We start from the raw sequence: 24,739 nt of genomic DNA, 5'->3' as shown, positions 1-24,739 counted from the left end.
TCCCAACGCTTTCACCTCTGCTTCTTCTGGTGCCGAGGGGACTGCAGCATGGTTAACGTCAGGGGGTGTGGTGGAAACAGAAAGCAGTCTATAAATAAGTCTTTCAATTAGTCCAAATGCAATCGAAATGGTAATTATTATAAACAAAATCAGAATTTCAGTCTTTATAATTGAGCCAGTCCAGCTGGAAAGACCCCAGTTCCCGAGAATCTGGTCGAACCAGTCTCCTGTCTCCTTTTTTATGGAGCTGACCATGTTTGGCTGAGGAACAATCCATGGTTGGGTCAGCCGCAGGAGACTGGCGACGATTGCAGCTTGCAGGAGGTATGCTGCTCTGGGGGTCCTCATCTGGACTGGTCTCGTTTTCACCAACCTAAGGAGAACTCAAGATTAAACATAATTAAAGGGAAGAGCCACACCTGGGGTTAAACGGAAAAGGAACCCTTACTCCGGACAGATCTCCTTTCTCTTCCTTCTCCAGGAGGCCACCGACACCTGGGATACCTGTTTTTCAGAGGCCTTGGGGATGTAGGGCCTCACCCACTTAGAGGGGACCCACCGCAAGCCGGCGGGTGTGGAGACGCAGGCGTACCCGTGCCCCCAGGTAACCAAATCATGCGGTCCCTCCGTTCCCAAGGTCTCCAGGTCCTTGATGAGGACCTTCGGCCTTTCCCGGAGAGCCAGTTGTCCGCTCCCCCCAAAGTGCTTGATGATAGGCGGGTTCAGGGACTCGAACGAACAGTTCAGAAAATTTAGGGTGAACAAGGCCCGGGCAAGTCGCACCGAGGGAGGTTCGATTTTAAGAACCTGCTGCTGTTGACATAGGACTCTCTTTAGATTTAAATGAGTCCTTTCCATGATCGCTTGGCCTGTCGGGGAGTGGGGGATGCCGGTCTTATGTTCCACACCCCACTGCTGCAGGAAACTGCAGAATTCCCTGGATTTGTATGCAGGGCCATTGTTGGTTTTGAGGGACTTTGGGATGCCCAGGCAGGAGAAAGCCTGAATTAGATGCTTAATAGCATCTGCAGACTTCTCCCCTGTGTGGGCAGAGGCGTAGACAGCGCCTGAGAAGGTGTCCACCGAGACGTGCACATACTTTAATCTCCCAAACTGGGGGAAGTGTGTGATGTCTGTTTGCCACACCTCGCAGCTGTTGAGTCCCCGGGGATTCACTCCCGCACTCATGGTGGGGAGGGCATGTTTCTGACAATTGAGACAGGCGGCCACAATCGCCTTGGCCTGGTCTCGGGTGAGGCGGAAACGTCAAACCAGGCCTGGCGCGTTCTGGTGGAAGAGCTGGTGACTGATCTTGGCTTGCTCAAAGATGTTCGGCAGTGGGGCCATTTCAGCAGGAGCAGCAAGAGCATCCGCCCTCCTGTTTCCCTCCGCAATGAACCCAGGCAGATCCGTGTGCGACCTGATGTGCATCACGTAAAATGGGTGCTCTCGGTGGGAGACCAGCTTAACCAATTTCGAGAGCAACTCAAATAACACAATGTTGGGCACTTCCTGCAGAATGGACCTTTCTGCTCTGGAAACTACTCCAGCTACATAGGCCGAATCAGTTACTAAATTGAATGGTTCAGAGAACCTCTCGAAAGCCCTGACGACTGCAGCCAACTCAGCAACTTGAGGTGATCCCTCAACTTCTGCAACACCTGACTCCCACTGCTGAGTTTGAGGGTCTTTCCAAGTCATCACTGACTTGTGGGACCTTCTGGACGCGTCTGTAAAAATGGTCAAGGCATCCAGAGGCCTTTTACTCTGAACACTCTCTAAAGCCAATTTGAATTGTGCATCCTGATTGAAAATTTTATGGGCAGGCCGATGGAATGAAATTTGTCCCGAGTAGTTGTCCAGTGCAAACTGCAGCGCTTCATTCTCTTGAAGCAGATGTTCCAACATCGCCTTAGTAATTTGGCCCGATCTTAACCTAATTGGCATGTGAATACACTCAAAATCACAGCCGGCCAGTTCTCTAATCCGGACTCTGGCCTTCTGGATTAGATCCGCCATCAGCTCCTGTGGCCGCGTCATCCTTTTGGACCTCTGGTGGCTGAGAAAGACCCACTCTATAATCAGAAGAGGATCTTCTCTGCCTCGGTCCTTTTTAGGAATGGTGGCAACTTTCTCGTCCCATTGAAATATCACCCCGTGGAGGTGTGGCAATTGTCCTAATATGATGAATCTGAATGACAGGCCAGGGTCACACCTGCTGGCCTGCCTTGTGGACATGGCTGTCTGGACCCTTTCCAGGGCTTTCCTTGCCTCTGGGGTGAGTGACCTAGGGGAACTCAGCCCTTCTCCCCCTTTCAATAAATTGAAAAGAGGGGCTAGGTCCTCAGTGGATAGACCCAGCCAAGGCCTCACCCAGTTTAAAGCCCCACACAGTTGGTGGACATCCGCAAGAGTCGTAATTTTGGTTTTAATGGCAAATTTTTGCGGAACAATGGTCCACTTACTGATTTCCAGCCCCAAGTACTTCCAGGGCGACATCTTCTGAATCTTGGACTCCTGCAGTTCGAACCCTGCAGCAACCAGTGCAGTCACTGTCAGGTCAAGCGCGTGGGTCAACAGGTCGTCGGTTGGGGCACACACGAGCACATCATCCATGTAATGATGGATAATGGCCTCGTGTGCGGCTGCATGGACTGGGGACAGCAGGGAAGAGACATACCACTGGCGAATGACTGGGCTGTTTTTCATGCCCTGAGGCAAAACCTTCCAATGGTACCTCTTCCGAGGGGCCTCTTGGTTAATGGTAGGAACCAAGAAGGCAAAGCGTGGGGCATCGTCAGGGTGTAAAGGAATTTGGAAGAAACAATCCTTAATGTCTATAACAGCCAAATTCCAATTTCGGGGGAGCATGGTTGGGGAGGGCATCCCTGGTTGGAGAGAACCCATATCCTCAATAACTTCATTAATTTTCCGGAGGTCGTGGAGGAGGCGCCACCTGGTTTTATCTGATTTTTGAACGACGAACACCGGAGAGTTCCACAGGGAAGTGGTCTCCTCGATGTTGCTCTTCTTGAGCTGCTCCTCCACGAGCTCATTAAGCGCCTTCAATTTCTGATTTGATAGCGACCACTGTTCCACCCATACTGGGTCATTTGTTTTCCAATTCAGTTTCTGGATGGGGTGCTTCTCAGTGACCGCCGCCCAAAAATCCTTGGGAGGGTCGGGTATTTCAATTGTGACCCCCCACTGGGCCATCAGGTCTCTCCCCCACAGGGGTGCCTCATAGTCCAAAACGAAAGGACAAAGGGTTGCCAATTGTCCTTTCGGCCCCTCAATTTGTACCACGCTCTTTGATTGTCTGGCCAATTGCAGGCCCCCTACACCTTTAACGTGTCCAGCCACTCTTTGCAAGGCCCAATGTGACGGCCACAGTTTTTCCGGTATAATCGTCACATCCGCGCCAGTGTCTAGGAGACCCTCTACAGTGGTGGTCTCCCCACCCACCGTAAGCTTGCATGTTTCTTTGGGTTTATCCTCCCCAATCGCCCGTACTGTGTTCACCTGCGGGGTGGCATCCACATCTGCTGGAATGACCTGGGCGATGATTTGCCCCTTGGGGAGGAAGGTTGGTGGGTTTAGACAGTGCAGCCATAAGACGAAGCGCTCAGGGTCGGATGTTATCAACCCTGGAGCAACTTCTATCTCCTGAGGTGTATGTTTACAATCCCCAACGACGACAAATTTTCTCTCGATACGATGCCACGTACCTTGCCGTTCTCTGGCCACCACAGCGGTGTGCCAATCCCGATCCCGCAGGTGGAGCGGCTCAACAAGGCTCAACCGGAAAGGCTCGTACCGGGAGTCAGTCGTCAAGGTGACGGATGGAGATGGTAATATTAGTTGTCTTGTCCGGTTAGGTGGATCCTGGAGAGGATCTGTGGAAAGAATTGGTATATTGTCATGTCCTGATTTTTTACCCTTCCCCCCCCCCTCCTTGGCTCGGGCCACCCGATTTTGGTCATCGCACTGGGTGGTCCCGCGCTCGCCCCCTAGTTTTTTTGATGTCTAGGACAGTTGTCGCCATTCCTCCCTTTTCTCTTTCCGTCCCTGAACTTATCGAATTCCCTTTTCAAGGGACATTGCTGGCACCAGTGTCCCCCTTTCCCACACAGCGCGCAAGGCCTGTCAGCAGCTCCCCGGAAGGAGCGATTCCTTTGGGCCGGAGTGTGTGGGGGTGGTGGAGCATTTGATGGTCCAGCGTCCACGGTGGCAGCGGCAGCAGGTCTCCCTTTCTTTTGCTCTCCTGAAGGGCCCATTAGTGGAACTCTCTGCTCGCAGACTTCCAGCATATCGTCCAGTGTGGGAGGAGGGTTCAGTGGCAGTGTGAGTATCGCTCCTCGACACTTCTCGTTAGCGTTCGCGAACGCCAATTGTTCCAAGACCTCCTCACGAGTTGCCTCTCTGCGAACTTGGATTTCGATGGCTTTTGTGAGACGCTCCACAAATTGTATAAACGGCTCTGCTGGGCCCTGGAAAATCTTTGAATGGTGAGGGAGGGGACCTGCAGGCTGCATTTTGAAAAAAGCCTTTTCTGCCACCTCTGTGATTTTTTCAAGGACGGGGGGTGGGATATCTGAGGTCTGCACCCTTGCCCCTGCCCACTGGCCTTCACCACTCAGATGGTCGAGGGTGAGGTCAACCCCTTTCTCATCTATTGACGTAGCAGGATCTTTTGATAGACTCAGGAGGGTGTCCTTTAAAATACGTTTCCACGATCTCTCCCAAGCCCTATACTCCATAGCATTCAGGAGGGATTGGAAAAGGTATTTTAGATCATATGGGACTACTACACTCTCGGTCAGCTGAGCATTCAACACTCCCCTGAAATATGGACTATCTCATCCATATTCCTTGAGGGCCTTACATATATCCTTCACTACGTTAGGCGAGAGGGGCTGCCAGGACGGGGTGGTAGTATTCCCACCTCTTGATCTCCAGTATGTAACCGGAGCAAGAGAAGGGATCAGGTCCTGGCCTGAATCTTCCAGTTCCAGCTCATCCTCTTCCAAGCTCCAACCGTGGGAACCGGGAGGGGGAGCGTGGGAACTGGGAGGGGGAGCGTGGGAACCGGGAGGTGGGCGTGGCCTTGGGCACCCAGGGGGAGTGGTCTGGCACCCTGATGACATCACACGAGGGGCGGGTCGATGGGAGGGATGCGAGGGAGGAGACTGCCAAGGAGGAGGAGCCTGGGGGAAGGGTGGAGACAAATTCTGTGAGGTAGGAGGGGCTCCAGAAAGGAAGGGGTTGGTCGGGGAACGAAAGGGATTATGGGAAGGAGAAGGAGAAAAGGCGGGAAGAGAGGACAGGGAGGAGGACCTTGCCATGTGGCCCCCGCCATTTTGAGGACCAAGGCTGAGGACGCCATTTTGTGGCAACTCACCCCCAGCCAAACTAAAACGAACTCGGGGCTTATTCATGGGGTAGGATCAGGGTAGGGAAAAATCACGAGTAGCCTGGCCAGGGCTACCACAGGAACCCCAAGCAGTCTGGCCAGGACTGCTCGGGCGGGGGGGCTTCGGCATTCTAGGGGAGCCAGGGCTGATGGGGGCTCGGCTCCCCACTGCTCCCTTGAGAATGCCTGCCTTGGGACGAGGGGGTTCAGGGTTAGGAGAGAGGGAAGGGGGATTTGAACTTGAACTAAACTTGGGAGAATTGCAGGTTTGCCCTTTCTCCACTCCTGGTGCTCCTTGTAAAGCACTCCTAATTTGCTGAGGCCAGAACGAAAATTTTGCTGCTTTTATGTCCCCTGACTGAGCCAATTCAATGAATTTAGAGCACACACCATCCCAAAATTGAATGGTGCTTACTAGTTCAGAGGAGGTGTGAGGGAAGTGGATGAAGAGCAGCCTGAGAAACCTTTTCAGTTCTCCCTATGAAAAATTAACATTACCAACAGTCAAAACACCCATAACTTTATACAAAACTCCTTTCTGGGCAGTCGAGAGCCTTGCACCCATCTCGGCTCGATATTAAAATTGACCGCCTTTCCAACAGGAAAACTGCTACAACAAAAATCTTAAACTAAAAGGCAAAACCCTCAACACACTTAAAACCGAGTCGGGCACCTAAAGCCCACGCCCTCGGGGTGCCAGTTGTAACGAAAAACAACGAGAATTAATTAAACAAACTAAAGCAAAAGAAAATCGCGACCAGAGGGAAGAAACTGCTCAGAGAGGGCAAAAAGGGAAAGGGTCTCCCCCCTTTTTCCTCCCAGGGACCATGTGGTCTGCCTCCAAAGGCTAAAAGCCTCGAGGCTTCCCAAGAAGGGTGCTATTCCCCGGGGGGGGGGGGGGGGGGGGGGGCGGGGCTGCACACACTTACCAAAACCTCCGGCACACAGACAAAAGGAAGCAGTCCTGTGATTCCCTGCTGAGGAAGACTCCTCCGGGCGCAGAAGGAGCTCCCTTCCTCCTCCACCAGGAGCGCACCCAAAGAGGGCTGCTGCGACTGGTGGTGTGTAGTGTGCTGCCGGCTGTCTCCGATCCGGAGCCACTCCGCAGGGTCCCGCAGCTGTGGGGCCGACCTGCGTCAGCCACTTACACTGCCACGCTGTCAGAATCACTCCCTGACAGCCACCACGTTGGGCGCCAGCCCTGCGGGGGTGCCTGCTGGTGGCGCCTGTGTCGCCTGTCCGGCCAGCCCTGGCACCACAGCAACACAGTGGTTCTTGGCTTGTCGGGAGTGCAGCGTGGCTGTGGCAAAGGAAATGAAAGGAGGGACTCTCGAGGGGTAAATCCAATCGAGTTTATTGGAGGCTCCGGACGTGGAGTCCTCGCCTCGGGACACCAGCCTCAGAGACACCACAAGCCCCTCTGTGCTGTGACTCTTAACAGGGGGTGTGACACAGTGGAGGGTTCAGTCAGGAACCAGTGGGGTACAGTGAGGGTGTGGCTCTTAACATAATAGACAGGTGCAACAACCATACAAAACACAATAGGAGGGGAAAGTCTGGATCCTGCCCAATCACTCGACGCCTTTCCTGGAATTTTCTGGACACAGGGAGAGGCCCCAGAGTGACAGACAGGACCAGAAGGTTATATAACCAATGACTGACATAAAACCGAACATGGGGTGAACCATACAGGGGGAAACATAGGGGGTTACAGAACAAACCATTATGTAAAATCTTATTGAAACAAATCATACAGAAACCTGAGCAAAATACACCACCACACATCACCAACAGTTTGTAAGAATTGTAAGAAAAGTGTCCTTGTTTGTAAGAATTTGGTCCAGCAGTGTCTCCTTTTCAGCCCTGTTTTGCCCATTACAAGCTCTGTCTTTTCCATAAGACCTTGCTTACCAACTCATTCCAATACTCCTTCACTTGACTGTGACTTGTCATCTCCCTCCCCTATTATTTCTAGTTTAAAGTTTTCCTCACCATGTTGGCCAGCCTATTGGTGAAGATGGTTTTGCCCCACTTGGTCAGGTGGATCTTATCTCTAATAGTCTTCAATCTTTAAAGAAGGGTTCCCATAGTCATAAAATACAAATACCAATTGTCATTGCCAGCTGGGCAAACAACTGTTGACCCACAGGATACTTCCATTCCCCCTCAAGCTCTTGCTTTTCACTGGAAAAAGCAATGAGAAAACCACCTGGGCCCCCATACCCTTGACCATTGCCCCTAGATGCATGTTATCACTTGATATGCTCCAGGTCTCGTCTGGCAGTATTGGTGCCCACGCAAAGATTTGCAAGGAGTAATAATTCGAGAGTCAGACAAACCTTGTCAGTATTGCCACAGCATCCCGGATCCAACCCCCATGTTGCTGTTCCTTTTTCAGCAACTGTGGAGGCTTGGTTTTCAGAACAGACAGCACGGCGTGTACATTCTGCTGGTACCGCCGGGCCTAGTAACAAACGCTAAAACCAACGTGGCAGATGGTTACAAAGGCGTTTATTAAGTAAAAAATGCAGTTTATATACTCTGGGGTCTTTACTACGTCAGACGGGATATTGCCACACTTCCTGGGTTAGAAGACGGAGGGGAAAAGTACTGGCACATGTTAGTAAGGGTCTACATTCCTTTAGAGATAGCTTATCTTAGGGGGGGTTGAGGTATGCTCTTTCCTTCCCGTTACAGTCCCGAAATCTTCCGGGCGCCTGTCCCTGTCCAACCCCATCTCCCCCCCTCTTTCACAAAAGAACGAGGTAGTTATACATATATATAGAGAGATATAGGCACTAAATGAGGTAGAAGGTTAGGGTTTAACAAGGGAAAAAGGAGTTTGGAAACCTGAGTAAGTTTTTGCCAGGCAAGTTTGGAAATCTTGTGACTGGCAATTTTCTTTGATAAATTTACAGCATTTCATGTTGGCCTATGAACAGAATATTAGTCTGATCTAGGCGAGCTTTGACAAATGAGACTATCTTGTTCAGCAGGCATGGTCCGAAGGTAACAGCTAGAAGTAGCATTGCCAATGGGCCTACCAAAGTGGATATTAAAGTGGTTAACCATGGGGATTGGTTAAACCAGGATTCGAACCAGCCTTGCTGAGCTTCCCTATCTTTCTGTCTCTGAGCCAGTCTGTTTCGGAGTTCTGCCATGGAGTCTCTAACGACTCCGGTGTGGTCCGCATAGAAGCAGCATTCTTCTTTCAAGGCAGCACACAGACCTCCTTGCTGCATGAACAGGAGGTCCAGTCCTCGCCTGTTCTGCAGGACCACTTCTGAAAGCGAAGAGACTGACTTCTCCAAGTAGGAAATGGACTTCTCGATCCTCTGCAGGTCCTCGTCTATAGTTATTTTTAGCTGAGAGAGACCCTGGTGTTGGGTTGCCAGGGCCGAAACACCTGTTGCTGTACCGGCTGCTCCCAAGCCGAGCAGCATCGCGATAGTTACACCTGTCAGTATCTCTCTTTTGTGGAGCCTGTTGGATTCTTCGAAAAGGTTGTACATTTCTTCGTCTGAGTGGTACAGGACCCTAGGAACAATCAGAACTTGGACACAGAAGTCGTTAGAATCATCAAACTTGGGAAGAAATACACACGGACTTACTCCAGATCTCTGACAAACCCACATTGCAGACATAGCTGGAATTACCCACTTATTATTCTTTCTGTTAGGCTTTACAACTCTGGTGCAGACATTCCCTTTTCGCTCAGCTAGGGTTGCATTACCAAAGCATTCACCTCGGCCTGTGACCTGACTTAGGGTAATGCCTCTGCGGGGTGTGTCCCATCTGCACTGGTGAGGTGCATCAGCTGTGGAGTAACTGAATGGGGTGTTTAAAGCAACTCCTTCATAGAAAGGGGGTTGGACATCATAACAAAGCCAACAGGAATTGGTTAGGTTAGGGTTAGATTCGTTCAGGGATAGGAAGGTAGCTTCTAACATATGAAGGATTGGGTCTGGGTCTGACCTGGCTAATCGGTCCATCTGAAAGACTTTTGCATCGCTAGTTGGGATTTTGCTGACGCTCGTGGGTACAGCTTTGGGGTAGGTCATTTTTCTCTTTGTCTGCGTGCTTTTAATTATCTTGTTGGGTCCAACCACTCGGGATTCTGAGGGTTGGAGCCTGGTAATTCACACGTTCACCCACTTTTTTGACCCTTGAAGGACCACTGTCCATGCTTTACCCACTGTCCAGCTAGGATGATTGGGCTGCAAGACTGTCATGTTATAGTATATACATTTTTGAATTTTAGGGATTTTATAACTGTTTCGGTAGGAGTTCTCCTGTACAAAGAGAGGTGTTTTACAACTTGCGGGTGCCCAGGTGAACTGTAGGAACTTGTCAGGCTCTTGTGGGTCCCACCCAGGCTCTGACGGCCTGGCATCTGTTACTATGGTTTCATAGCCCCAATGCCCACAAAATCCTCACCCGGGGTTGTTACAATAACTTTTTCCTGCGTTTGAAGCTGGGCACCAATAGGATAGGTACGTGTGTGATGAAAATGGAGAATAGGGGTCTACCTTTGGTTGTCCTGGAAACAAATCGGTAATACGGAGCACGAAGGATGGAGTGTTTGGTGTGGTGATGTCTCTGAACACCTTGTCGCTGGTTACGTGTCTCATGACCCACCTGAACGGCTGATGTGGGTAGTAATCTAGGCTGGCTTGTCCTCTGGCAACAAACCCAAATTGGTTAGTTTGCACTGAGTTTGTTCCCTTACATTGTTAAAAGCTTTGCTCGGTTTCGCTGTAAACCTCATAAATTCTGTTATCTCCGTTTCCGAATCGGACTCGGAGCTCTCTGTATAACTAGCCGCGGAGCTGTAGCTCCCTTCCGTGTCGGAAGCAGACTGATGGTAGGCTTCCGATTTGCCATGCCTTTTTGTCAGGCTCCGCCCCCGTTCCGCCTTCCGCGGGTGGGATCGGACGTCCCCTTGGCTTCGGCCCCGTTCCGCCTTCCGCGTCCGGCCCCCCCCCTCCTCCCGGGGGTGGCGCCGGCGCATTTCGTGGGGGTAGTCCCATGTCCCCCCCCTGGGCTCGCCCCCTCCCTTACACGGTGACATTGGGAGCGGCTTCCGATCGCGTGTCCGCCCCCCCTCGCTCTCCCACGCGTGCGCTGTGTAGATCGGCAGCTCCGGATTTCCGCCGACCTTCCGAGTATGCGCAGTCGCGGGGTTTCGCACTTCCGGGTTTCCATCGCCACGTGGCGCCCCACCCCACCCCCGCTCTGGACCGTCGGCGCCATCTTGGCCACATGGCGGCGGCGGCAGCGGCGATTGGCCGCCCCGCCCCCCCGCTGCGCCATCGGCGCCATCTTGGCCATCTGGCGGGGGTGGTAGCAGCGGGGCCGCCGCGTCCGCGACGGCACTGGCTATTTTCTCGGCGTCTCACGCCTGCCTCGCAAGTCCTTCCCAGAAAAGCCGCGCGCTCTTCTCCGCCTGCCTGCGCCGCGGCTCGGCGGTCGGAAAGACCGCGGTTTTGGGTTCCGCTGGGGAGCCGCCGACCGGCGCGGGCAGGACCGCCGCCGAACCTGGCAAAATGTCGCCACTCGGACCCTGGACGCGGCGGGGAGGAACGATCGGGAAAACCACGTTTTTTTCGGGGGGTTTCGGATCCGGGGACACCCGCGGGAGGGTCTGGGGTTCTCCTGTTGGCTCCGGGGGGTTCAGGCATGCATTTGGGGAGGGGGGTAACGCGTCCGCTTCCCGCATTTCCCCGGGGGTTTCCAAGGCACTGTAGCTCCCCTCCCTCGCTTCCTGCATTTCTCCGTGGGGTCCCACGATCCCGCGATCCCCTTTCTCTGGCTGCTTAACGGCGAATAGACACTTTTTTGCAGCATTCCAAGTTTCCTGTTCTTCTATTGCTTTCTGCAACGCTTTCTCAACTTTTCCCCATGCTTTAAAAACTTTTCCGCTGCTCGTGGCTTTTGTATCTTCAGCCAGGGCAGCGGTATATCTCTCCCACCCCTCTGAATTTAATATATCTATTGGGCGTTTTATCACGCCTAAATCCGATAATCTTGCAATAGCAAGAAATAATTCCCTTTGGTCTCGCTGTTTCCAGTGGACCACAACTGAACTCACGACCTTCGCTACGTCTTCCATGCCGTCAACGGGTCCCTGGGGCGTCCCCCTTTTTTCTTCTCCTTTGCAGTGGATCGAACCGGCCAACCCCTGCCCGCTGTATCCTTTCCAAGCGCAGATCCCGTCCGCCAAGGTCTCCTTTCTTTCCTTTCTTTTCCCGAGCTTTCGGCACCACTTCTTGCTGTTCCTTATTCAGCAACTGTGGAGGCTTGGTTTTCAGGACCAACAGCACGGCGTGTACATTCTGCGGGTACCGCCGGGCCTAGTAACAAACGCTAACACCAACGTGGCAGACGGTTACAAAAGCGTTTATTAAGTAAAAAATGCAGTTTATGTACTCTGGGGTCTTTACTACGTCAGACGGGATATTGCCACACTTCCTGGGTTAGAAGTAGGAGTGGAAAAGTACTGGCACATGTTAGTAAGGGTCTACATTCCTTTAGAGATAGCTTATCTTAGGGGGGGTTGGGGTATGCTCTTTCCTTCCCGTTACAGCCCGAGATCTTCCGCTCGCCGCCTGTCCCTATCCAACCACACCCCCAGCAAGCAGTAAATCTTCCAACACAGCAGGTCCGGTTGGCAGATGTGGGCCCCAATCCCCATAGCATGGAGTCTCCCATTATTATCAGTTATCATTTCCTTCTGGTGCTGCTTCATGGCTCAGGCTTAATTAGCTCTTGGACAGTTCGCAGACCCTCATCTACTGTGAGGGTACTGCATCTGCTCTTTGTTGGAGATATGCAGGTGAAGCAGGAGTTTTCTTTCTGTTTCCAGAAGTCACAGGCTTCCAGCCTTTGCCATTTCCTAATCCAATTAGCACAGACCTCCCGATCCTCCTTCAATACTGCTGAGACTTCAGGTTGCAGGGTCTTGAAAAAGATCCAGTAGATCTTTCTCACCTTCTCTGATACTGCACAGTCTGCTGACCTCTTCCTGCACTTCCATGGCAACACAGGTTCTGTTCCACTGCACACCTCCTGCAGGCAAGGAAACTGCCCCCTCTGCCCCAGCCTCAGCAAGAGACCCCAAGCACTTGCTGTACTCTGAGCTGCATCTTCCCTCAGAAGTTCAGGCTGGATTGAGGCCTCTGATGTTATAGGGATAGTTGCTCTGATGGCTGGAGGTGGTACTCTGTGATGCATTAACACCATTGCTGAGGACATGAATGCTGTTCTCTCTTCTGACACAAGTACTGCATCTGGTATCTGCCTTTGTTAGCTATGATGTAAGAAGCAACTCAGGAAAATATTTTCAAGTACTGCTTTGTAGAAATACCCCATTATTATTGACAGGTTTCTTTTTTTCTGGATAATCAGAAAGGTACCAACAGCAGCTGGCCAAAAAAAAGGGAAAATATGTTTAATTTTGTAAGGATGCAAACTGATAATTCTGTTTTTGAGTTTCATCTTTTTTTCTTTTCCTGCTTTTCAGTATTTGGGGAAACCTACTCTTCCACATAACTTCCTAATAAATATTACCATAAAAGAAATTCATAGTGAAGAAAAGTTTTTGAAAAGCAAGCTCTAAGTCAAATTTGGTTAGTTGAAATTTTTGTGAAAACATTTTAGTGCCCACAAAATAAATGAAAAACTACTGTGTGGGGAAAAGCCAAATTTCTTTGTTTAAAAAGAAGCCAAACACTTTATATACTTCAGTCAGGAGTAAAATTTATTATTATCTAATGATTCTAGCAAAAGACCAGATCCACTATGTACTCATGGCGGTAGATCCTTTCCCCTGAGAATGGCCTTTTTATCTCTTCACAAGTGACAGGAGGGATAGCATTAAACTTGTTTGGGAGTTCCTCTTCCAGGCAGAGAAGTTATGTTCAAGATATTTTTCATGTTGTATTTGTCAATTTCAGCAACTACAAATACCAGAAAGACTTCAAAATCTTGTTATTTATGTAGAAGAAATATTTCAGATGAGAAACCCAAGCTTTTTGAAGGCTTATCCAAAAATACGTTTTCCTTCTAACTTTTTTTGCTGTATCATTTAATGTGTGCTTAGTAACACTTCGCAAATTATCTGAATGAGCTTTTTTATTATTCTGCAGGTAATAAATTAACATGAGTGAATGCTTTGTTAACTAGTAAGTGCATACAAAAATGTTAATGTAGAAACATGTGGGTGAAATGATTGATGATGAAAAAGAATGTTTGTTCTTTGACCGGAAGCTTGAAGACAGAAAAAAAAAAAAAAGCCCATTCCATAGAGCTACTTCAGAAGTTTAATAAGTCCAAATTAATTTTCAGATGAGCATTCATATTTGGGGACAGTTACATAAACCAGTCATCAGTAAAAAGAAAATAATGCTTTAAAATAGAAAATATTTCTTTCTTTTTAAGCAAATTAGTTAACTTTGATAGCAGAAGACATAATTTGCAGGATTCATCAATTACTCAAGCTGAAAAAGGGCATTTCTCATATTAGGTGACTTCCACGAGCAATTAATTCTTTCTCTATCAAACGTGCTGTTTTGCCTCATAAACAAAATCCACTATTTACTTGCACTGTTTCTTCTTAGATGTAGTAAAAAAATCACTTATAGATAGTAATATTTCCCTTTTCTGTTTTTTTCCTTCTTTGTTATTGTAGCAGCATTCATTCTCCACCACCAAATTTTCACACCAGTATGAGCAATCCTACCTTGTTTGTTTAATACATTGTTATATATTCCTTATTGATACTGCAGTTGAACATTGCACACTGCATTTTGTTCTTCAGAACTAAAAGCAAAACATCTTGGCAATGGTTCAGAGTACTTCAAGCTTACTTGAGGAAACTGAAGTATTGCAATAATTGCCATCTCCTGTGGCATTTTGCTCTTTAAAAGCAAAAGAACTTGGGCAAAAATTGATGGCAGAAAATTCATGATGGAAGTTTTCAGGAGATAGGAAACAGTTGTTACAATTACTGATGCTCCTGTAGGAATGCCAAAAAGAATTTTCACTGCTGATCATAAGTTTTTTTTAAGGGATCTTAGGTGAAGTGATCAATTCTTTTTTGCTGAATCAGAAACTAAATGATTGTTATGTAATATAGAATACAAGAATAATTCAGGTTGGGAGGGACCTCAGGAGGTCTCTTGTCAAACCTCCTGCTCAAAGCATGACCAGTGCTGAATTCAGACTTGTTTATTCAGGGCTTTACCCTGTCAGGTCTTGAAAACATCTAAGGGTGGAAACTACATAAAGCTCTTTGGGTGACCAGCTCCACTGTTCAACTGTCTTCTTGGGTGTCTTAGTTTGAGAAGACAGGTTTCTGCCAGGGAAAGCTGGAGTTTCCCTTGGAATGGAGAATGTAAACCACCGCTACCACCCTTTTTCCAATTATAATTTTTTCAGTTAAAAGCTTTTAGGCAAAAGATTTTGGAAATAGAAATAGCAGTTCTTTACTGCTTACTGGTATGGATAAAAAAACCAACCAACCAACCCACCAACAACAACAACAACAACAAAAAAAAAAAACACCAAAACAACAACTACAGCTTTGAAAACAAAAACAGTACCAAGAACTTTGATGACTTTGCTTCACAAAAACCCAGGGCAGTTTGGTCTCGGTGCCTTTGTAGGATCCTCAGAGCACCAAGCTGGGAACAGTGGAAAAAGAGTCTCGGGCTGGTAGCTGTAAAGTGGCAGGGTGTCCCGGCAGGCAGCGGCAGGGTGTCCCAGAAGGGCAGGGGCAGGGTGTCCCGGCAGGGCAGGGGGATGCAGGGTCACTCTGTAGCAGATGAGCAGCGCTGATGGAACCACGATGGCGGGGCAGGCCTGGCCCAGCTCTCGCCTGGCGGCAAAGAAGCTCAGAATTCCAGGGTGAGCAAATGATGGCAGATTTCCCAAGACTGGACTGCAATGAAATCTTCCAGCAGGAGTACCAACCCAGCTGTTCTTTTACCCCAGATGCCAAAAACCAGACAGACAGGCTACCTGAAGCTCTGCCCTTTACTTGCTTCAAAACCCCCACGCTGCTCCGAGCTTCAACCACCCCTTTGTTTTGTTAAATAGTCTTAAGTATGACATTTAGTTTTCTTGGTAACTTATGGGGAAAAAATTCTTTAGAGTAAAAAGGAACAAAACCTAACCCCCAACACCCCCTCTTTTTCCAATTATAAATTTGCAGTTGGATGCTTTTAGGCAAAAGATTTGGTAATTGAAACAGTAGTTCTTTACTGGTATGTATAACAAAGCAAACAAAAACAACAACTACAGTATTTATAACAAAAACAGTACTAAGAACCTCGAGGGCTTTGCTTCACAAAAACCCACAGCAGTTTGGTCTTGGTGCCCTTGTAGGATCATCAGAGCATCAAGCTGGAACAGCAGAAAGTCCTGGGCTGGTAGCTGGCATGGCAGGATGTCCTGGCAGGGCAGGGAGGGTGCAGGGTCACGCTGCAGCAAGAGGAGTAGTGCTGACAAAACCGTGATGGAGAGGCAGGGTTGGCCCAGCTCCTGCAGGGTGGCAGAGAAGCTCAGAATTCCAGGGCGAGCAGATGATGGTAGATTTCCCATGACTGGACTCCTCCAGAGACAGTGAACTCTTCTAGCAGCAAGCAGCAACCCAGCCATTCTCTTTCCTCGAACACCGAAAAAAACAGAGTGCCAAGCTGCCTCAAGCTCTATCTTTTACTTGCCCCAAAACTCGAGTTATCTTTTCCTTCGAGCTTTGACCACCCCTTTGTTTTCATTCAGTACTCTTAAGTATCCAACACTTAGTTTCCTTGGTAACTTATGGGGAAAAAATTCTTTAGAGTAAAAAGGAACAAACCTAACCCCCAACACTGGGTTTCTTTTGCTCTGCTTTGTTGTCCCTCTAGCAGATAGGGACAGTTCTGCTGTTCAAGTCCCTCTTGAAAACTGAGCCTGTAAACATGAAGCTTATTCCAGTTACCTGAAGGAGACCTGTATTGGCTTTTGTAGCTTTACATGGCAAGCTGTTGGTAGAGGTGGGGGGTGCACAGATGTCTTCTATGAGAAGATACCAGAAGCTGTCTGCATATCAGAAAGGGACACTTTCAGCTGGCTCCAAGATGGACCTGCCATTGGCCAAAGTCTGAACAAATTAGAGACATTAGTAGCATCTCTCCGGCAACATATTTTTAAAAAGAGTAAAAAATGCTTTACAACAGCAGCCAGGAGAAAGGAGTGAGAATATGTGAGAGAACCAACTCTGCAGATACGAAGGTCAGTGAAGAAAGAGGGGAGAATGTGCTCCAGTTGCTGAAGCAAAGATTTCTCTGCAGCCCATGGGGAAGACCATGGTGAAGCACATTGCCACCCTGCAGCCCAAGGAGGATCCCACACGTGAGCAGGGTCCTGTCAGGAACAGTGGTCCTGTGGAGAGAACCCCATGCTAGAGCAGGTTTTCTGCTGGAACCTGTGACCTTGTGAGGAGACGAATGCTGGAACAGTCTGTTTTTGTAGGTGTAGTGGTTTCACATTCACCAATTTCTGTTTTCCAAATTATATGTCGTGGTTTGAGTGTCTACTAGAATTATTTAATTTTTTTCTGCTGTGAGATAGGATTAGGAGAGAAGCAAAGTAGGCTCAAAACTTTAAAGGGTATAAAGACAAGTTTATTAACCAAACTACAAAAGAGAAAAAACTTATAACAATCAGAATAAAACCTTCAAAACACTTCTCCTCTCCCCCAACAGCTTCTTTTCTTTCTCACAGACAACATATAAAGACAAAACTTGGAACTCTAGGTCAGTTTTTCCACTTATAAAATAGTCTTTCATCAGTTCATTTAGAGAGAGAAGTCTCTTGGTTTACCATGGAAACTTCCCACAAGACAAAAACAGTCTTCTTGTGACCTTTAATTCTCACAAAAGCAGCTGCCCAGGAAATCTGCAGTTGTAAAGTGTAATGTTTCACATTTGCCAATTTTTTCAATTCAGTCCTTTTAAGGAGAGAAGTCTCTCCTGATTTGTTGTGCTAACTTTCCACAAGAAAGAACAGTCAGCTTGTGGCTTTTAACTTTCACAAAAGCAGCCACATGTGGATAAATCTGTAGTTGTGAACCTCCCATATCACGTAGCCTTTCCCCGTGTGGCTACATATGGGCCATGGACTCATGCATACTGGGATGTCATTTTAAAGATAAGCAGCTCCAAAGGCAAAGGATTTCTTCATCTCATGGAACAGAGATCTCTTTTCACTTCTTCACTGGTGCAGAGGGCTTATCTCATCTCATCTCATCCCATCTCTCTCTGTTCAAACGTCTCATGGGATCACAGGATCACAGCTCAGCATTCACTCAGTCAATTACAGATACCTTTGCTCAATCCATCTCAATTAATATTTTGACAGTTTAAAGGAATATTCTAGCATATTACAGTCTGTTACCACGGCTCACAGAAGATTTTCAGCCAAAAATACCAAGGCATCTTCTCATCTCTTCTACCTAAGGGGTTACTCTTCCTTCACCGACTCTAATATCTTTATATTGTCCTTTTACATGTCCCCAGTTTGGCCTTTTCTCTCACTTAGAAAAGGGTTAGGGTTTTGGAAGTTTCATCTGTGCAAGGAAAGAGTTAATATCTTACCCAGGACCTGCGGTGGTCACATGATCTCTGCCGGGCAGCGGCTCTGGCTGCACAGCTGTGGGATTTCAAAGCCATGCCGATTGGGAGGGGGGAAAGAGAACTCACGCTGAGAGATCAGAGTGGCTCAAGGAAACGGCAGTCAGGAATCTCAGCAGCCAGGATTGTAGATGCCTCCTGCCCACATCCGGTCTCATGGACTGGGCCTGGCCCATCCAGCAACAGAAGCTTTAAAGTCGGCTAGATGTTAAGCTGCAGCTTCCCCTTCCCCTGCCAGCAGCTGATGGGGCCTGGCAAAGGCAGAGCCTGGCGGGGCCACACGCAGGCCCCAGGAGGGGCCCGCAGCAGAGAGTGGCCAGCCCGCCACTCCTACTACTTCTCTCCAGGGCAGGGAGGAAAAAAGGGTAGTTTCCCAAGATTCCTCCAATATTTAACCCTGTGTGTTCACAGAGACGTATCATTTCTCTATTGGCTATATTAGCTGTCAATTTCAAAACTAGTCACTAACTGGTTTAGCTATAACTTTCTGAAAAATCCCTTCCCCATGTCAAACTACCACATAAAGTCCCTCCCATATTACACAGCCTCTCACCGCTGCAATATGGGTCATTCATGGTCATGGGGTATCATTTTAAAGATGAAGAGTTCCAAAAGCAAAGGTTTTTCTTCATCTCTAGGAACAGAGTTCTTTTCTCTTTCTAGGGGAAGATCTTCATCTCATCTCCCTCTCTCTGTTCAAGCTTCTCATATGATCACAGCTATTTCAGTATTTACTTAGTCCATCACAAATGCCTTTACTTATATCTACAATCTGAATACTCTCATAATCTCCCCAATGCATATTTTTCCCATGATTTAAATGAATATTTTAGCATATTACAGTCTATTACCATAGCTCACAAAAGACTTTCTACCTAAAACCAAGGCATCTTCTCATCTGTTCCATCTAAGATGTAACTCTTTCTTCACTGACTTTGATATCTTCGTATTGTCTCTTTACATATCCCCACTTGCGGGGGTTTTGTGCTGCTTTCCAGCTAGCTCTTGTACCAAGCTCGCATTTAAGGGTACAGATTGGTACCTTTCCGATCCTGTGGGTCTTGGCCTCAGGCAGAAGCATGGAGATGGCAAGGAAGAAAGGAGGACTTCACATGGGTTTCAAATGGGTTTTATTTCACCCAGAGGGTGGCCCACATAAAAGTTAGTTTCCCACTCTGCTCTCACCTTAAGTACCAGGGTGGGGACAGGGGAAGGGTACAGGTCTGGAACCAATCCCAAAGGTGAGGGAGTGACCCAGGACAAAAGACAAGTATCGGGGGGGTTTCCTCACCCGAGCTTCAGGTGGTTTAAAGTCCTTGGCCCTCTTAAAAGCCCCGAGTCGCGTCCGTGTAAAAAAGCAGAGTCCTCAAGGTTTGTTTTCAGGTTTCTCGTGTTGTTTATTATTTGGTATCTCAAAATTTTCTCTGCTCCCAGCCGAGGTTTGGACAGCAGCTGGGACACGAGGCAACTGCCCCCCAGGTGGGATGTCCCCTAAGATTTATACAGATAATTACGTACTAGTTATTTACTATTTTGTGCCAATGCCCAGTGCCCACACCAGAAGTGACATTCTACTTCGGTCCAATCCACTCTAACTACTTTGTGCCATCACCGCCCCAAAAAATGGAGGACGAGGAAGAAGGAGAAGTACATAAGGTACCACCCAAATTCCACCATCTTGTCCCCATTTACTTCTATTCTAAAAATTCTAAAACCATTAAATTCTACATCATCTACTGTGCTAAACTACAATTTTCACATCCTGGAAGTTTGTAATTACTTCTGCAATGTTGAAAGCTTTTCCCATGGATCGAAATCAAACCCAGTGTCTTCCTGGGCTCTGTGCCAAGGTCTCCGAGCCCCCTCGACCGTCTCCACACCCCCCTGTCCAGGGCTCAAACTCCTTTCCTCAGGTCCCAGGCCATCCAAGGGGATGTCCTGGACTCCAACAGACAAGTCGCAAAACAGTTCTATACATAAAAAAGGGAGGGGAAGGCAGGCACTCTGCCAATCACCCTGGCCCCCCACTAGAACTTTCTAGTCATCTGGGCAGGGTTGCAGAGTAATAGACAGGACCCATAATTAAGGAAAAACCAAAAAGGGGTTTAACATGAAGGTACGGGACAAACCGTTGTACAGAAATTTGGTAAACCTAAATTTCACTCCACAACACCCACTCTGGCTTTTTCTCTCACTCAGAGAAAGGCTAGTGCTTTGCAAGTTTCATCTGTGCAAGGAAAGACTTAACAGCCTGCAGAAGGCATGATAATTCTTCCGGGCAGTGGACAAAGGTGGTAAAATCAGGCCACGCTGCGAGGCCACTCTACATAGCTGCAGCGCTGACCCTGGTCTCAGCTGCATGATGTCTAGCGCAGGTGGGGGAAGGGCTCAGCAAGGGGTCTTGGTAACAATGGGGGGGAGGACAGCTAAGATTTCACAGCAGCATGCCTGCAGCTGGGGTTTCCCTTCCTCTGCCCAGCAGCTGCTGGGGGGGGCCTGGCCTGGCCCTGCTAGGCCTCCTGGGCCACGATGTAGGTGCAGCTTTTAGCAGTAAGGTTTTAACAGCCACTGGAGGCCTGATCTGGCCTGGATGGGGCCGCTTCTTCTCCCCTCCCTCTGCCTGGCAGTCATTGGGCCCGGCCCCAACCTGGGGCCCAACGGGCTCCCTGGGAAGGGACCTGGCCCCAGGCAGGGTCCAGCCGGCCCGGCTCCTGTGGCAAGGAGGGAGCCAGGGCTGCTTGTTACCTGTTTCCCAGGCAGGAAGGGAAAAGGATTTTTCCCGGGAGTTTTCTGATTTTTAACCTGTGTTTTCACAGAGGTGTATAATCTTTCTAGTGGCTACACCAGACGTCAATAATCAAACTTAATAATTTATTGATTTTGCTATAACTTCCTTGCAAAAAAATCACTTCCATGCTAAACTAGCACAGTAGGACTTCACCCCATGGAAAAGACCTATGCTGGGGCAGTTTGTGAAGAACTGCAGCCTATGGGAAGGATCCATGTTCTAGAAGGTCATGAAGGGCTGTCTCCCATGGGTGAGACCCCTGACTGGAGCAGAAGAGCATGAGGAGGAAAAAGAGGCAGAGACAAAGTGTTATGAACTGACTGCAACCCCCATTTCTTGTTGCCCTGGGCCACTTGGGGGTAGGAGGTTGGGAGTTAAGTTGTTCCTGGAAAGAAGTGAGGGTTGTTATAAATGGGCCAGGAGACCTGCTCCTTTGAAAAGCCTTTATTAGTCAGCTCTTTCAAGGGGGAACTCGAGGGGTTGCCTGCGCCGTCGCCGCTCCTGTCGTTGTTCTCGCTCCTGTGTCGCCGTTCTCGTTCCGGCCGCCGCTGAGGAGGTGTCAGACGAATCTGCTGCTCTCGCCACAGAGTCGGGAGTTCCTGCCTCGCGGGAATCCCCAGGAACTCAACTGGGCTCGTGTGGTCTAGGGGCGTCACTTCTTCCCAGTCTCTTTGTGGTCATGGCGAGGTGGCAGAAGCAGAATTCAGTCCTTAGGCAGCTGAGGGTCTTCTCAGTGTTGTAGTGTCTCCCTTTTATCTGGATTTTGTGCTGGGTCACGGCTTTTGGGTCCGTTTGCCGGCAACTGCACTTCGGTTTTGGAGCGGTGCATCATGGAAGTCCTTGGATTTTCCTATTAGACGGGGCCGGCAGTTCAAGGAGCCAGCGCGAATGGCGACAGCCTAGCCCGATGGAAGGGGAGGGAACCCGGGGTTTTAGAGGGGGTATACAACTTGGAATAAGATTTTTGAGGGTACAAACTTTGGTACAAACAGCATGATTTTCTTAACAGACAGGTTACAACTGGCATAACATTTGAAACAGTACAACTTTTTTAACAAATGACAGACTGTGTAAGAAAATGGGAATCTCTTACATTTTATTCATTTCAAGGGTTAGAAGAAGTTGTTTGTTTGTTTGTTTTTTAATTTGTTCTTATATCTCACTCTCCAACTCTGATTGCCAATAAATTCAATTAATTTCCACAAGCTGAGTCTGTTTTGCCTGTGACGGCAATTGCTGAGTGATCTCCCTGTCCTTATCTTGACCCATGAGCATTTCTTCGTATTTTTCTCCGCTGTTCTGTTGAAAAGGGAGAGTGATAGAGCAGCTTGGTGAGCACCTGGCAGTCAGCCAAGGTCAAGCCACCACAAGATTTCATCTACTTTTTCCTGATGTAGTAGGCTGTATGAGATACCCACAAAATCACCCATGTTGTTATGTCATCTAACCTGGATCCTTAAGCTCTCAACTGGCATATCATCCATCCCTAGGCAAAGCTCTATACATTGCAGTTCCTCTTTAATATAGAACACCTTCTTGTCTTGTTTCCCCTAAAGGTTCTGTATCGATCCATTGCAGCACTCCAGAGAATCCCATAGTTATAGTTGCATGAAGCCTAGTTGGATGCCAGTAAATAGCAGTGTATCCCAGAGGTCAGTACTGGGTCAAACACTGTTCAATGTCTTTATTGGTGATCTGGATGATGGGGCAGAGCATACCCTCAGCAAGTTTGCTGATGATGCAAAACTCTGAAGAGTGGCTGATGCATCACAAGGTTGTGCTGCTATCCAGAGGGACGTCGACAGAATGGAGAAATGGGCTGACGGGAACCTCATACAGTTGAACAAGGGGAAGTGCCAAGTCCTGTCCCTGGGGAGGAACAATCCCATGTGCCAGTACATGACAAGGGAGCCAACCAACTGGAAAGCAGCTTTGCAGAAAAGGACCAGTGGGTCCTGGTGTACACCAAGTTGAACATGAGCCAGCAGAGTGCCCTTGCTGCAAAGAGGGCTAATGGTATCCTGGGCTGTATTAGACAAAATGTTGCCAGTAGGTCCAGGTAGGTGATCCTTCCCCTTCATTCAGCACCATTTGAGTGCTGTGTACCTGGAGTCCTGTATCTAGTTCTGGTCTCCCCAGTAGAAGAGTGATATGGACATACTGGAGGGAGTCCAATGAAGGGCCATGAACTGGCACTGCTTTACTGTCTTCAAGGTGAAAAAAATTCTCCTATCAAGTCAGGATTCCTCTTTTTTCAGTTTATGCCCAGTGTTTTTCGCCCTCCTGCCATGCATCACTGTGAAGAGGCTGAGTCTGTTCCTGATACCATGTAGGTATTGAAAGGCTTCTCTTAGGTCTCCCCTAAGCTTTCTCTTTTTCAGGCTGAAAAACCTAGTTCCCTCAGCCTCTCCTCATAAGATATGTGCTCCAGCTCCCTGACCATGTCAGTGGCCCTCTACTGAACTTGCTACAGTTTACCAACATCCTTCTTGCAATGATAGGGATCCAAACCTAAACTGCATAAGTCTCTGAGCCAATAAATGCAGTAGTTCTCAACGTGGAATATTTAAATACTGAAGATGCAAAAGGTTTCAAGAGAGGCACCTTGCCATCGTTTTCATTTTATTTTTATTCTTTAATGTTTAGGTGCCTTGACTCAAGCCATTCGCAATTTTGCAAAAAGCCTTGAAGGTTGGCTTTCCAGTGCCATGAACAATATTCCACAGAGAATGATACAAAGCAAGGTAAACAAAGTTGACTGTAGTTTTCTTCTCTTTCTGCAATTGTACACTAGGTGTCATTCAAGATGTAAAAATAGCAGCATTTTAACTTTTATGCTAAATTACATATTTAGGTTGAACTTCAAACATAAACCATGGGGTTGGAAATAACTTTGTTTTGACAAAAAAACATAGGAAAAACTGTATTTGTTCCATTATATGTGAATTGCAATATCTGAGGGCTCATAAATTAATACAGCAATATTAGAATTAAAATAGACAAAACAGAAGATTGGTTGGTAATACAATGTGTTAAGATAAATGGATTTCTTCATAGGTTGCCACTGTAAGTGCCTTTGCCCAGACTTTGAGAAGATACACATCTCTCAATCACCTGGCTCAGGCAGCTCGGGCTGTGCTTCAGAACACTTCTCAGATCAACCAGATGCTCAGTGATCTCAACCATGTGGATTTTGCCAATGTACAGGTACCTTTAGCTTTAAAACTCAGACTTAAAAAAAATTATTACGACACTTTTTTTTAATTTTTATTGTTAGTTCTTATTCTATCAAGAAAGCAAAGTGGGAACATTTTTCTGATCTACATATATACAGTGTTTCAGTCAAAACTTGCCAGCTTCTGCTTTGGCCATAAAAAAACCAGAACCTCAGAAACATTATCTATTTCCATTTTCTCTGAAGGCTTCTTATCCTTCAGACCATGCATTCTGGCAGTTTTTATTTAATGCAGATGAAAGTGTAGACTACATGTGTTCTTAGAATGAACAGCATGAACAATACCTGGAGATGAGATCTTGGATAGCATAGCTTCTGATCTTTTATGAAAAGATATTGATATTAGAGCACTATTTCTAGTCCAGATGGTTAAATTATTTTTAATATGTTCCATATTTTAATTTAAAATATAATATCATTAGTATGCTTTCTTTGTTTGTGTTTACATTTCCAACATTTCCTAAGTAAATGGTTAGAACTAGTTTCCAGTTATTTGTAAAAAATAAATTTATTATTTTTCATTTGGTTTAGAAAAAGTTTCCCTTTTATCTCTTTTTTCTCCTTAGAAGAAACAAGTTTTTTTTTCTCCTGTTGCTCAACTAACTTACATGGCCCAGATTACTGATAGT

The 24,739-nt window shown here is 47.7% G+C and overlaps 1 protein-coding gene across 1 annotated transcript in view; it reads left to right on the top strand.

Annotated features, from left to right (window-relative positions):
• The window catches only part of LOC136373305 (transcription factor RFX3-like), a 215,638-nt gene extending 191,175 nt beyond the window's left edge, over positions 1-24,463 (top strand). Inside the window, exons 12-13 of the mRNA XM_066338200.1 lie at positions 23,522-23,619; positions 23,933-24,463. Of these exons, the coding sequence (XP_066194297.1) occupies positions 23,522-23,619; positions 23,933-24,139 (305 nt within the window). The 3' untranslated portion in view covers positions 24,140-24,463. The remainder of the gene's footprint in view (positions 1-23,521; positions 23,620-23,932) is intronic.
• Positions 24,464-24,739: the final 276 nt, after the last annotated feature.

This window comes from Sylvia atricapilla, chromosome W (assembly GCF_009819655.1).
Source record: "Sylvia atricapilla isolate bSylAtr1 chromosome W, bSylAtr1.pri, whole genome shotgun sequence".
Taxonomy (NCBI): domain Eukaryota; kingdom Metazoa; phylum Chordata; class Aves; order Passeriformes; family Sylviidae; genus Sylvia; species Sylvia atricapilla.
The sequence above is the reverse complement of the archived record's forward strand: the minus strand, read 5'-3'. Positions and strand labels throughout refer to the sequence as shown.